Raw genomic sequence first — 13577 nt, 5'->3', positions numbered from 1 at the left:
TTAGACCATGCCTTCCCTCCTCCATTCTGCCACTCTCTGCATGTGTCAGATGCAATCAAATCTGCATATGCACTTTGGCATACCACCTTCTTTTGTGGGAATGTGCAGTAAGGAGAAGTATAGTTTAGACTAAACAAATGGGTGTAGGTCCATGGCAGCATTAGCCCTATTATATTCAGATACAGTACATGTACCCTATGCAAATGTACAGAGTTCCTGCATATAGTATACATGCACTTTTTTTTCCAAGTTTATTTAATTTGTATTCTGTTTTCACAGCATAAACTTCATAAACATGAGGTGCATGTTTGTAAATGTAATGCTAATTATGATGGTTACATGTTCCCACTAGATCCTGGCTGTCAGAGAGTAAAGTTTTATTCCTAGCCCTCAGATCATTGAACACTGTGTTGTATGCTGGTCTCATCTAGATTTTTAAACAATAGTCTCATCACCATGTAATACCACCAGGGCTGCCATCAGGGGAGTACATGGAGTACAGCAGTATGGGAGCCACCTGCCCTGGGCCCAAACAAATTTAGTAAGAGAGAGGGCCACCGCAGTCAATTAAGGTAGGTAGCGGGCAACATTTCTAGGCAGCAGCTGATCCTAGGATGTGAGAGGTTTTGGGGGGGGGGGAAGATCACTGCGCGTAATTAAGGCTGCGGCGGTGGGTCCCCTTGAATGCAGCATGTCTGCCTCCACTCCCAAGATATCGGGCCCCGCAGTTACCACCATTTATTATTTTTTTTTTTTATAATTCTTTATTTTAAATGGTCAAGCAATACAAGGCATGCAAAATACGAAATCTGAAAGTTACAGTGTGCACATAAAAAGACATTTACATTGTAATAAAATCCAGGAAAGACGTCCACAGGGAACTTGAGATGTAAACTGACCAATTTTTTATGTTATTTCTTGCTTTACCTTACATAAAACAGACAATACAAAAATAGTTTGGGGAGGATAAAGGGGGGATAAGAGGGGGGAGGGAAGAAGAAAGACCACAAAAGCTAGGCAAGAGTGCGGTCAGAAAGAAGATAATGAGAATGTGTTAGAAAGTCAAGGGCTGGTAGAGCAGGAGCAGGGTCCCACTCACCACACATGGGCCACCACGAGGCTATTAAGTGTCAGAGGGGAACGTGCTCTCCGCCGTTTGCCATGGAGCCCAAACTTGGTTGAAAGCGTAACCTCTGTCGTGTAAGTGGTAAGTAATCTCTTCCATTGCTGCCACATGCCAGGTTTGTTTTTTAAGGGCCGAAAAAGATGGAGAAGAACTGCACTTCCAGTTGAGTGCAATAAGGGATTTGGCGGCTGTGAGGATGTGTGCTGTCAATTTTTTAGAAAATGTATCAAGATCCGGGGGAGGGTAACAAAGGAGAAAGATCCAAGGGTTCTTCGCAATTGGAGTCTCAAATAAGGTATTGATAAAGCCGTGGATCGCATCCCAGAAGGGAGCAATAATTGGACATGTCCCTTTAGATATGTATCATAGATCCCTTGTGGCCACACCCCCGCCAGCAGTCAGGCGACGAGGAGAGGAACATTGTATGAAGTCGGGTGGGGGTATAGTACGAGCGATAGTAAATTTTATAGGATGTTTCTTTTAGTCTGGTCGATATAGAGCTTTTGGCTATCCCCAGTCTCATGTCCTCCCAGGCCTGCTCATCCAGCGGAGGGCCGAGATCTCTCTCCCATTCAACCTCATGGGGAGCTGAGAGTGAAGAGTGGAATCAAGAAAGATACTAGAACGCTGTGATATCATACCTTTAGACATGGGGTGAAGTTTGCATAGGTTCTCAAATGGACTGAGGGGATGCAGTAAAAATGTGGGTGGCAGGGATCGCAAAAAATGGCCTATTTGGAAAAACTCGAAGGGGCTAAGCGTCCGGTCTGGGGAGTGAGACTGAAGCTCAGCCAGTGGAAGCCACTGACCTTGTTTCGAGAAGTCTGATGGGAATTTAGTCCAGAGATGGTGTCTCAATCTAGAGAGGCCAGGAGGAAATATGGGATTGAACCAGATGGGGGTCAGGGGAGAGAGGGCAGATGTGCATTTTAATTTGAAGGAGTAAGAGTCCCAAACCTTAATGTCAAATTTAATGGTGGGAAGGAGGCCCCAAAGTAGAGTCAGATCAGGGAGGGCAATATGCGCCGCCTCCAGGTCAAGCCATGACATGAAATCTGAGGGGGCATATGATGCAACAATTTGGGAGAAGTGGGAAGCCAGGTAGTAAATCTTAATATTGGGTAGACCCCTACCACCAACGGGGATAGATTTCTTCAGGACAGCAACCGAGTACCTTGGAGGCCTATGATTCCAGATAAACCGAGTAAGGGCCTTCTGGAAATTGGATAGGAGGGTAGCAGGGACAGCAACTGGTAGGGTTTGAAAGAGGTACAGCCATTTGGGTATGATATTCATTTTTACTGCAATGATCCTACCCAGCCAGGAGATAATAAGGCAGTTCCAAGAAGCCAAATCAGATTGAGTTTTGGAGAAGAGAGGTGGGAAGTTCTCTTGGTAGAGGAGATCGTATCGGGATGTGAGATAGACTCCCAGATATTTTATTTTCCTAGTCTGCCATTTAAATTTGAAAGAGGACAGTAACACTTCGACCTCCTGGGGGGGGAGACATGGAGCAATAGGGCCTCTGATTTTGTATAATTTATTTTATAGCTAGATACGTCACCATAGGCATGAAGAACATTATACAGGTTGGGGAGGGAGATTGCTGGTTGGGAAAGTGAAAGCAGGACATCGTCCGCAAAACGTGAAATTTTAGAGTAGATGTCCCCCACCTGAACACCATAAATATTAGAATTATAACGGATTTGAGAGGCCAATGGCCTCAAGAGCCACCTTCATAAAGCCCCAAGAGATCCTATCGAACGCTTTTTCAGCATCCAGAGAGAGGATTATAGTGGGAGATCTCCTGGTGTTTGCAATGTCTATAATACCAATGGCCCTTCTGGTGTTGTCCCTCGCCTGGCGCCCCGGAATAAATCCCACCTGGTCGTAGTGGATCAACGAGGGGAGGAATTGCCAGAATCTTAGTGAAAATCTTTAGATCCAGGTTGAGAAGGGAGATGGGTCTGTAGCTGGTACAATGAAGTGGATCCTTTCCATCTTTTGGGATCACAACAATTCTAGCTTTGAGCATTTCGGGTGGGAAGGGGGTTCCTTGAAGGACACCATTGTACAGGGAAAGCAGGTGGGGGGCAAGCACACTCGAAATTTTTTTATAATAAGCTGCTGTAAATCCATCTGGGTCTGGGGATTTTCCATTTTTTTGTGATTTAATAGTAAGCTGAATTTCATCTAATGTAATTTCCTCGTTGAGGAATTAGAGGGCCTGTGGGGACAATTTAGGAAGTTTAGATTTAGCAAGGAAGTCTGATATCAACGAGGCGTGGGATAGAGACAGGGGGAGATGGAACATTATAAAGGGCGGAGTAATATTTCTGGAAAGCCTCTCTGATTGCAGCAGGGTCATGGAGGAGCTGGTTATTAGAATCACAAATCGATATAATATTTTTGTGGGTCCTTTCTGAACGAAGCCGTGCAGCGAGAAATTTATCCGCCGTATCCCCCTTTTCTTAGAAGGATTGTCGGAGCCATTTAAGGCATTTGGCTACCTGCTTGGAGAGAAGAAGATCTAATTGGGCCTTAGTCTCCCGGAGGGCTAGCAGAATAATGTTATTAATTTTAACTGGAAAAAGTGACACAGCAAATATCTGAAAATGTGTTTTGTTATTGAGGTTCAACTCCAAAGCAAGCAGCCATTTTATGTTGCTTTACAAGCAATGTTAAGAAAAATAAAAAATGCTGAGATCACTTTAATTATTGTGCTTAACCAGACTATTTACAAAGTAATGCAATGACTAATTATCAACAAACATCCCAATGAAATATTCACTAAAGTGCATATATATCAAACTGTTTTAGTCTTTCAGTTATAAATTCATAGGTTCTACTAAATACATTCACTCAAGCTCAGGGCCGGATTAAGGGAATGGAGGCCCCTGGGCTAAGGGCGCCTCCATTTCACAGTGAGGTCCCCAATGTGAGCCACCCGCTCCCCCCCAAGCGCTTACCTGTCACTGTAGTCCTCCGTCCCCGGCGCGCTGTAAGCTCCTTACTGAGGAGATCTCGCGAGAGTTCACTCGCGAGATCTCCTCAGTAAGCAGATTACTGAGCGCCAGGGACGGAGGACTACAGTGACAGTGCTCAGCAGCATTGATCAGGCTGGGGGCGCCCCCGCCCCCGGACTGATCAATAATGCTGCTGAGAACTTTGAAGGGCCCCCTGGATGCCCGAGGCCACTGGGCTATAGCCCAGTTAGACCTCGGGTTAATCCGGCCCTGCTCAAGCTCCATAAACATCTCAATACAGAACTCTTGTATTTCCTGGACTCTGCCAGAAATCAAATCAGGCTGACTGCAAATGAACCTGAAAATGGTTTGTATAACCCCATATAAACTGAAAGTTAAGTAGTTCACGTACACTAATTATTATAAAGCATGGTTTATTATAATAATAAATAGGGTGTATGCTATTCTAAATAAAGACAAACAGGCACATTCAGTGCAAGTGGAGTTTAATCATGATTTAAATAATCAGACTCAAAAGAGCAACAATCCAGAAAGAGGAATGTTGGCTCAAAAATAGGACAGCTGGGATTTATACATTTATGGAAAATTTTTAAATAATAAGTGCTTATACTTCTCCCTGCATACAGAAAGAACCTTTAAAAATGGACTTAGAAGGATTTAGTTAAACTCTCTCTGTTCAGTAATAAACAAGGCACAAAGTGTTACAAAGTTGCTTTACAATGAACCTAAGATGAAACTAAAAGAATCAAAACAAAGTTTGTGGTTTTGGAACACCGGGGGAGGAACTATTCAGTAGTCAGTGAATTTACAGGAATTTGAGAGAATATTTAACTATTAATCTCTATATCCCAGCCAATGAAACTCTGTAAATATAAGCTTGTATCACTGATTTGGGATGATATGTACACTGTTTTTAAGAGATAACACACAGAGTGAAGAGGTACACACAAGACTATATACATAGGCCTGCTGATGATCATAAAGCTTACTTCAACCCACATTAACAGAGGTAAAACTCAGATACATTAATACACTGTTGTCAATCTAATGAGAACTGTACTGAAATTAATACATTTTCTCTTTTTCAGAGATTTATTGTTTTACCTCTACAATGCATCTTTTCATCGGTGTCACTTTTCTTCTTGCAACTGCAATCCCTACGCCCCATTCAGCCCAAGCCGAGACTGATCTCAGCACAGTGCAAACAGCAAAGGTCAGAACTATTCAATATATTTATTAACATATATAGAAATTGTATTTGATCTTTAATGAAAGGGAGAATAAAGCTACATTTCTAAATGTCTATCGAGGTACAAAAGGTAAAACATAGAATATGTCTCATCCTCCTTTTATATTAATGGCTCATTGTCATGAAAAAATTATTTATCTTAATAATGTTTAAATTCTTTTACCACTGTGCTTTCAACTACATCTGCTCAAACTTTGTTTTTAGCATTATCTATACTTTCAGTAAAATTATATTTTCTTATATTATTCCCAAACTTTCTACCCACCAGTTTTAGACACTATCCTCTTGTTTTAGAATTTAATTTATGCTGGAAAAAGTTGTTTGCTGAAATTATGTTATTATGTAGGCAAGTATGTGCTGTTGTCATTGCTTTGAGTGGCTCCCCTCCTGTGTACTTCAGTACTTGCAGACAAGAGAACTGATGTACATAGAAACAAATACTTCCTACATCACAGTAGAATAAATAAATTTACAAGTAGAAAATATAGATGGGAAAAGGTGGTCATTGTTGTTGGAATGGGATTTCATGATGCACTAGTTTTTTGTTTTGTTTTTTAAATGTATATATTAGAAACCAGTAAGTGATTTAGTACCAACTGTTTCCAATCCAAATACACAATAATCTTTAATATATACATGTTTGGTTATTGTTTCCAGTTATCATTGATAAAGTCATGTATCCCACAAGTTTATTGGATCACTAAAACGTGGGGCCTACTGTCACATCCCCTGGCTTTTGCTAGCCACTCATGGATGTACCGCAAGCAGAGTACCTGATCCCATTGGAGGGCTGGTTTGTGAGTGGCTCTGGGACTAAGAAATTCTGGATTGCATATAAGTCAGAAAAGATTTCCTGCAGATCTCCATAGCAAAATAAGAGAGTGTAATCATAGTTAAAAGAATAGACAAGGTTAGGTCAGGTAGTGAGATAAATTAGGCAGTAGAGAAGGCCTCATTGTTAGCTTTAGTCAAACCAGTGGTTGAAGTGAAAATATAATAGAATCCCTCTGATCCGAAACGCGTTGGTTGAACGGAGAGGCGTCTTCTTAGGACTATCTGGGGATCCATTCTAGCTGTTTGAGAGTTTACTGGAATCGGATAAACCAACTTTTCCTCTCACCCTAAATGCTGTTTGAATCTTCTGTTGTGGTACACTCCTAGAAGCACATCAACCTTTGTTTTTATATTTTATATATTTTAATAAATGATATCATGCTACGAATTTTTTTATCTTTGTGATTATGTTTTCACCGTTGGAGTGTTTTGTGGAGGAAGATATCGCCTTTACCATCAGATGTGATTAGATGTGCTGTGTTTCAAGAATTCATCTTGTTAGCCTATTCCCTGCGGGGACCCCCTCACGTGGCTATATTTATCATCTGGCCACCTAAGACACACTTGGAAGAGGGATAAAGTCCCCAGGGCCACTTTAGAGATCTTTTATCACTCTGTTGGGACAATATTGCTCTATGTATTTCTCTATGTGTTACAGTGATCCATTTTCGTGATGCTGGCATTCATGTATATGTGATCCATCTAGCGCCATGAGCTATACTTTTTGTCTATGTATATGTTTCTATTTGAGAAGCAGGTGGCTTCTTTTGTGTATCTTAGGCAGCTCCTTGGAAATACATCAGCGCCCATGCTTGATATAATTCTGTTTAGAAGTGAAAATATAGATGTGGCAGTAGGAGAAGGGGCGTTATGGCATACTACCATATAGCAGCCCACTTCAAGCACTGAGTCAAGCACTAGCATCGCACCAGAAACCATGGAACAGGACCTCTAATTAGGTAGTTAGCAAACCATACTTCCGAGATTAAAAAAAAACCTAAACAGGTAGAGGATGACTGAGGTGAATGTGAGTCAGCAATGTTATTTCATTCCTCTACTGATTTCTATGGTTAAGAGGCTTGCCTAGCAGGTTAGGTCTCTGCATTTGCTTCCTGTCACTGTGATCAGAGTTTGTGCTAGAGAGTGGAAAAAGAACCTTGTGTGTAGATACAAAGAAACATGACAACCTGCGTTCACAAAAATATGAGCAGATCTAACACATGGTGAGTAAGAGAAGCAAGTCTGTTGTATAAAATTAACCACCACCCTACCTCCTAACGACCTACAGCATGAAATCTGCATGGGCATTGTTTGGGGAAAGCACTCAATAACCTGGGGGCATAATAATTTTCAGATTTGAACCACAATCTTTCCTCAGGACCTTTCTAGAGTACAACATGGAAACATGGTGAGTATCTAAGGGTGAAAGGTAACCAATTCTGTACTCACTTTAACTTTGGGCTCCTATGTCTTCCAGGTTTCCCATGACAGCATGTTACATTTCATACTCTAAAACTGATGCATCAGTTTTTCTGCCCTATCCAGTTATTTTGTATGTTCAAGGCTACACCATGATACCAATTATTAGCGTAGGGAGCTCTGTCCTTATCCCTGGCTAGAAGAGCTGTACTACTGAATAAAGTCCATGCCTATTGGCCAAGTTAATTATAGCCTTAATTGGCAGACTCAGTGCAGTCTACATCATTTTCCAGTTTGGCCACCCTGCTAATATCACCCCATATGATTGGTCCAGTCATTCAATTACCTATTTGAATTTATGGCAGGAATGTAAATTGCACTTGGCTCTATATAAAACTGGTTAATAGCCCAAGCTAGTGTGTAACCTTCAAGTTGTGTGTGTAACAAAACAGCTCACATAATAACTAGATGAGCAATAAACTCCATCTACATTAAGATCCGGCTTTGTTCTGGTGAGAAGGCTGTTCTACTGACTTCCTGTCAGATTAACTAACTGACTCTGATCCATTCATCGACTGTCCTCATTGAGCCCTGCCTTCTGTCTTAGTGCTCTGTTCAGGGAACTGCTGTCAAATTTTAGCAGCCTATCTTTAAGGAAAATAATGCAGGTGGCCCAGTGACCGAGCACAAGGTAGCCCACTATGGGAATGGCATATGCCCCCCTGTCCCCCAGTCCAGCCTGCCCCTGATTTAAACAGATACTACAACAGGTACACACTACCTGGAAGTATAAGCGTTTCATTTACCCCCTATGACCGACGCTGCAGAACCCTTGTGGTGCCTTATAAATAAATCATAATAATAATTTTGGTTGACATTTGCACACAGTTAGTGACTGGTTTTACCAAGCAGCACCTTTAGGAGTGATTAATGACAACAAGCTGATATTTAGTGAACCCACATAGAGCATGGTGGACGATTGTGCGCGGCAAAAAAGCCCATTCCATCATACACACACAAAAAAAGCAGACTATATGGTCTTTTCTTTTCATCCACTAAATTCAATGTTTTCTATTTATTTTGGTGTTCACAAGGTGGCACCATCATTTCACACACCAATCATGAGCACAACTTATTTTCCGCAAACACAGTGTTCTTGTTACCAAGAATTCAGCACATACATGAATGTACTTTCATTAACTAGGTTGAAGTGGCAGGGTAGAAACCTCCAGTACTGAAGTTGGGAGACAAAATAAAGTTTTTCATTTTACAGACAACTTTCTTAAGTTGCTTTTTTGCTTAAAACTCTTCCTCTCTCTCTTTCTCTGCAACTGTCTCTCTATACGCTTTTTGTGCTATACAGCTGTCCTTATTTTATCTTACTTTTTTCTGCCTGTTGAGTGTGTTCTTTCTCTCACTGCTTCCCTCTAAACTGCTCTATGTTTTCTACTTTATAATTGTTTTTGTCTTTGTTCCCTTCTCTTTATCTCCTGTATTGTGTCTTACTTTCTCTGCCTCTTAGCACCTTCGATTTTTTTTCCTACTCACTCTACACAATCCCTTCTGCTCGTTCAATTAAGACAAGAGCACGGGGAAAACAGCATCCAGACCCCAGAGCTGTGGACATAATGACGCTTATTCAATTAGGAAAGTAAAGCAAAAAAAGGGAGAACGTTTGCTCCTGGTAAAATATTGTTACAATGCAAGGGATGCAAATTAGTTTATTATTTTGCACATAAATTAAATACTGGCTGTGTTTTCATGTAGTACACAAATACTTCCTATCTTTATTTTTACACTGAAATTTAAAGTTTATCTAGGACATGTCCTTCTCCAAATATAAATCTGTCACTATATTTTAAATTTACCTCCCCTCCAATGTAAGATGGTTTTGCCCAGGTGCAAAGTTACTCCTATTTTTGCTTTACTTTTCTTAAAAAAATCAGGCCCTATGTGTTCTTCTAGTACCTATTCAGAATTCCTTTTCATAGAATGCAGCTCTATAAATAAACAGTTCCCTCTGTGAAGGGAGTCGTGAAATTACTTCTCTTTATATGTTGACTTCAATTGGTGGTACGTTTGGAGCAAGTCTTTAACAGCTCAACATTCCAAGAACACTTTCCCTTCCATTAAGTATGATGTGAGAGCAGAATGCTATAGGAATGTTTTTCTGCTTCAGGACCTGAAAACACTGGTTGCTATTACCAAGTAAATAGAACTAAAAACACAGTTACTGTGACACATGATGTGCAGTTTTTGCTTATGGATATTGTATTTAGTTCAGATAGAAACATTAGGCAAGTAAAAGCAGAAGATTAATGTTTGCTATACTAGGACTGGCGTCTGCAGTCTGGAAATAAAGTAAATATGATGCATGAACATTTAACATTTATGGAGCACTTCTGTGTTATGATGGAGAATAACCCTTTACAATGTGCTGAATTATGAAGTGTTGCTTCAGAGAAAGACATTTAAAGCACAAAAAGAAAATGAATTTAAAAATATTGTGGTCAGTGTATAAGTGGGGTGCTTGGTCTGCCTGGAGTGGACAATTTGACAACAGAAGAGTATGATCATATAAACCAAGTTCCACATGAAACACTTTGTGGTATTTGGAGAAAAATCAATTGCTGGAAGAAATAATTATGTGATTTAAAATAGCAGTGTTATAAAATACATGTGTTCAGAAATTATTAAAATACTACAGAATTACCTGTTTTCCTTAAAAAAAAAAAAAAGGAAAGAAAGAAAACTCATGTGGTCAAGAGGAAAACATGAGAAAGATTGAATAAAAATAATGTCTTGAAGTATGTTTGTAATAAAGGCTCTTAGAGGAGTGTTTTGCAGTCCTAACAAGAGAAAGAGCCTGCCCTAAAAACCTGTGTGAAAGTATTCTGATTGCACCAAAAAAAGAGCAATAAGTTGTGGTGTTGAATCAAAAACTTATTGTAAGTCTGCAAGAAGTAGAATAAATTAGAGCATGTTTAAAGAAAGGCTAAAGCAAAATAAAGCGCACATCAGAGAAAGTAGCATATCAAACCCTGATATTGAAAAAAATACACTCTTTTTCAATTAACTCACACACCCCAAGGGGGGAATTTAATTCCCCCCAGAACATCGCTGTGTTAAACATATTGCCATTAATATGGTAAATGTAATGCAGACTCCTGCTCACGGTACTTATGCGCACTATTACTGTAGTAACGGTAATAGTGCACAGGCTGCGTTACTTTAGTCAGTAACGCGTCCAATTAAATTTTCCCCTCAAGAGTGCTTTGAAAAAAAAAGAGAAATGCATCACTTATTGCAGACTCATGCTGAGTGGGTAAAAGAGAGAGAGTCTGCACAAGAGAATGATGGAGAAATCTGCAAGAAAGATAAAAAAGTTATATAAATATGAAGCACCGGTAATAAAATTGGTTTGGCAAGATGCCATGAGAGAAGGCCGAGCAGTCACATATCGCATGCTTAAGAAACACGGCTTCATCATCATCATTTATTTACATAGTGCTGTACAGAAAATATTTGCCACTCACATCAGTCCCTGCCCCAATGTAGCTCACAGTCTAAATTCCCTAACACACACACGGGCTAGGGTTAATTTTGTCAGCAGCCAAATAACCAACTAGTATGTTCTTGCAGTGGGTGAGGAAGCAGGAGCACCCGGACAAACCGATGGAAACACGGGGAGAACATACAAACTCTACACAGATAAGGCCGTATTTGAGAATCAAACTCATGAACCCAGCACTGTGAGGCAGATGTGCTAACCTCTGGGTCACTGTGTTACCTCGCCACCAAGGAGCCTCACAGTCATCATGGAGAAACTTCCTAATGTGAAAAGAATTGTAATGAGAATTTGAGAAATTCCAATCACAAAGATAAACAGCTGTTAATTTTGCATATGAGAAATGAAATGCAGCTTGGAGAGCTCAGAAAAGGGTCAAGTGAGGTCTACGTATGTCTGAGACAGCAGAGTTCCAGTAGAGACCAGGAACCGAGAGACTAGAGTTCTCAGCAGATTAGTTGCATATGTGTTAGAAAGTGTTGATGAAGTAAGGCAGTGTCCTGAATGGGGGCTAGGTGTTTATTATTTTCAATTTGTGGTCTGCTGTGAATGAAAGCACCTTCATGTTTAAAAATTTTTTGGCTGGAGACCCCTAAATGGCGCCCAAACACTGCACCACTGACTTAGGCTGCATGCTTTGAGTCACACGGCGCTCATTCTGCTCACAACCGAAGACCGACACGCTCACCTGTTCCTCATTGATTTTTACTTCAGCTGCTGGCGTCCTGGCTTTGGTTTTGCACATGCGCAGACTTCTAAACCTTTGTATCCTCTGCATGTTTTCCATTGGCTATCAGCTTGGCTCCAAACTTGAAAAGGCATTTTTCCTCAGTGCCTGTTGATCAAGTTACCTGCCTGATTAGACTTTGTCTTGTCTCCTGAGCGTTCACCTTGGATCCTCAGTGCCTCCTTGTCCTCGTTACCTTGCTGGCTGGACTGTTCACGCTGCACTTGTCTCTGCTGTGCTGCTGTACTACAGGCTGTACTGCCCAAGCCGCACTAGTTCCTGTTATCCTGCTGGCTGAATTGTTCACCCTGCATCTGTCTTCACACTGCCATTTGGCTGAAGAGTTTACGCTCCACCTGTCTCCATCGTGCCGCTGGCCAAAGAGCTTACACTCCATCAGTCTCCACTGGCCCGCTGACCAAAGAGCTTGCACTCCATCTGCCTCCATTGTGTCTCTCTATAACATCATATCTTCTTACTCCCCTAGAGTCTCACCTGACACTCCTGGTAGGTGCTGCGGTCTGCGGGCGGACGCCGCTAAGTCCAAATCACCTTGCGGTGGTCACTGGTGAATACCATCCGTCCGTTAGACTCCGCGCCCTGCTGGGCAGACCCAAGAATCCAGGTTACCAAACAGTGACAGTATCAACAGGCTATGATGGATTCTACTGGAGAGCCTTCTGCCAAAGACATGCTTCAACATTTACTTAACCGACAACAACTCCTTCAGTGTTTGCAAACACTTTCTTCCAGAATGGATTCTATTCAAGTTGCTGCTTCCACACCTCCTGCTGTCATTCCAGAGCCCGAACCTCCTGTTCTCGAGATACCCGCCAACTCCACCTCTACTCTTTGGATTCCTTCTCCTTCTAAGTTCGATGGGGACCCCAAGATTTTAGAGGTTTTCTCAACCAGTGTTCGATTCAATTCGAACTACAACCTCAGAATTTTCCTACCCAAAAGGCTAAAGTCGCTTATCTAATATCCTTGCTTTCTGGTCAGGCCCTGGCCTGGGCTTCTCCCCTCTGGGAGCGGGATGATCCACTCCTTTCTGACAGTGCTGCCTTTATAGTTGCATTTTGAAAACATTTTGATGAGCCTGGTCGTGTTACATCTGCTGCATCTAGTATCCTTAGACTATGCCAGGGGTCATGATCCATGGCTCAATACGTCATCACTTTTTGCACTTTGTCATCCGAGTTGCGGAATAATGACCTTTTGGCAAGGACTATCCGATAAAATCAAGGACGCTCTGGCCTCTCAGGAACGTTCTGTGCCTAGGACAACACCTAGTTACTGTTCTTCAACTTCTGAGGATGAACCTATGCAACTAGGACAGTCATGCTGGAGTCCAGAGGAGCGCAACCGAAGATTTAAGAACAAACTGTGTATTTATTTTGCCGATCCGTGTCATATGCTTAACAACTTCCCCAAGAAGTCGGGAAACGCCAAAGCCTAATTTGCTCCGGAGAGGTCAGATTGGGTAATATTAAATCCTCTCCTCAGTCCAGTTTACCTAAGGTCTGTTCCTTCCCCATTACATTGTATGGCCCATCAGGTCCCATCCATTTCTATGCCTTATTGGATTTAGGAGCTGATGGGAACTTTATTTCTCTTTCCCTCGTGTCTCAAAGTTCTTTGGCTACATCTTCCCTAGAGCATCCTGT

The 13577-nt window shown here is 41.5% G+C and overlaps 1 protein-coding gene across 1 annotated transcript in view; it reads left to right on the top strand.

Moving 5' to 3' along the window:
* Positions 1 to 5000: 5000 nt before the first annotated feature.
* The window catches only part of SERPING1 (serpin family G member 1), a 147037-nt gene continuing 138460 nt past the window's right edge, over positions 5001 to 13577 (top strand). Inside the window, exons 1-2 of the mRNA XM_075217204.1 lie at positions 5001 to 5122; positions 5202 to 5326. Coding sequence (XP_075073305.1) covers positions 5086 to 5122; positions 5202 to 5326 — 162 coding nt within the window. The 5' untranslated portion in view covers positions 5001 to 5085. The remainder of the gene's footprint in view (positions 5123 to 5201; positions 5327 to 13577) is intronic.

Source organism: Mixophyes fleayi, chromosome 6 (genome assembly GCF_038048845.1).
Source record: "Mixophyes fleayi isolate aMixFle1 chromosome 6, aMixFle1.hap1, whole genome shotgun sequence".
Classification (NCBI taxonomy): domain Eukaryota; kingdom Metazoa; phylum Chordata; class Amphibia; order Anura; family Limnodynastidae; genus Mixophyes; species Mixophyes fleayi.
Note: the sequence above shows the minus strand (reverse complement) of the source record. Positions and strands in the feature narration are given on the sequence as shown.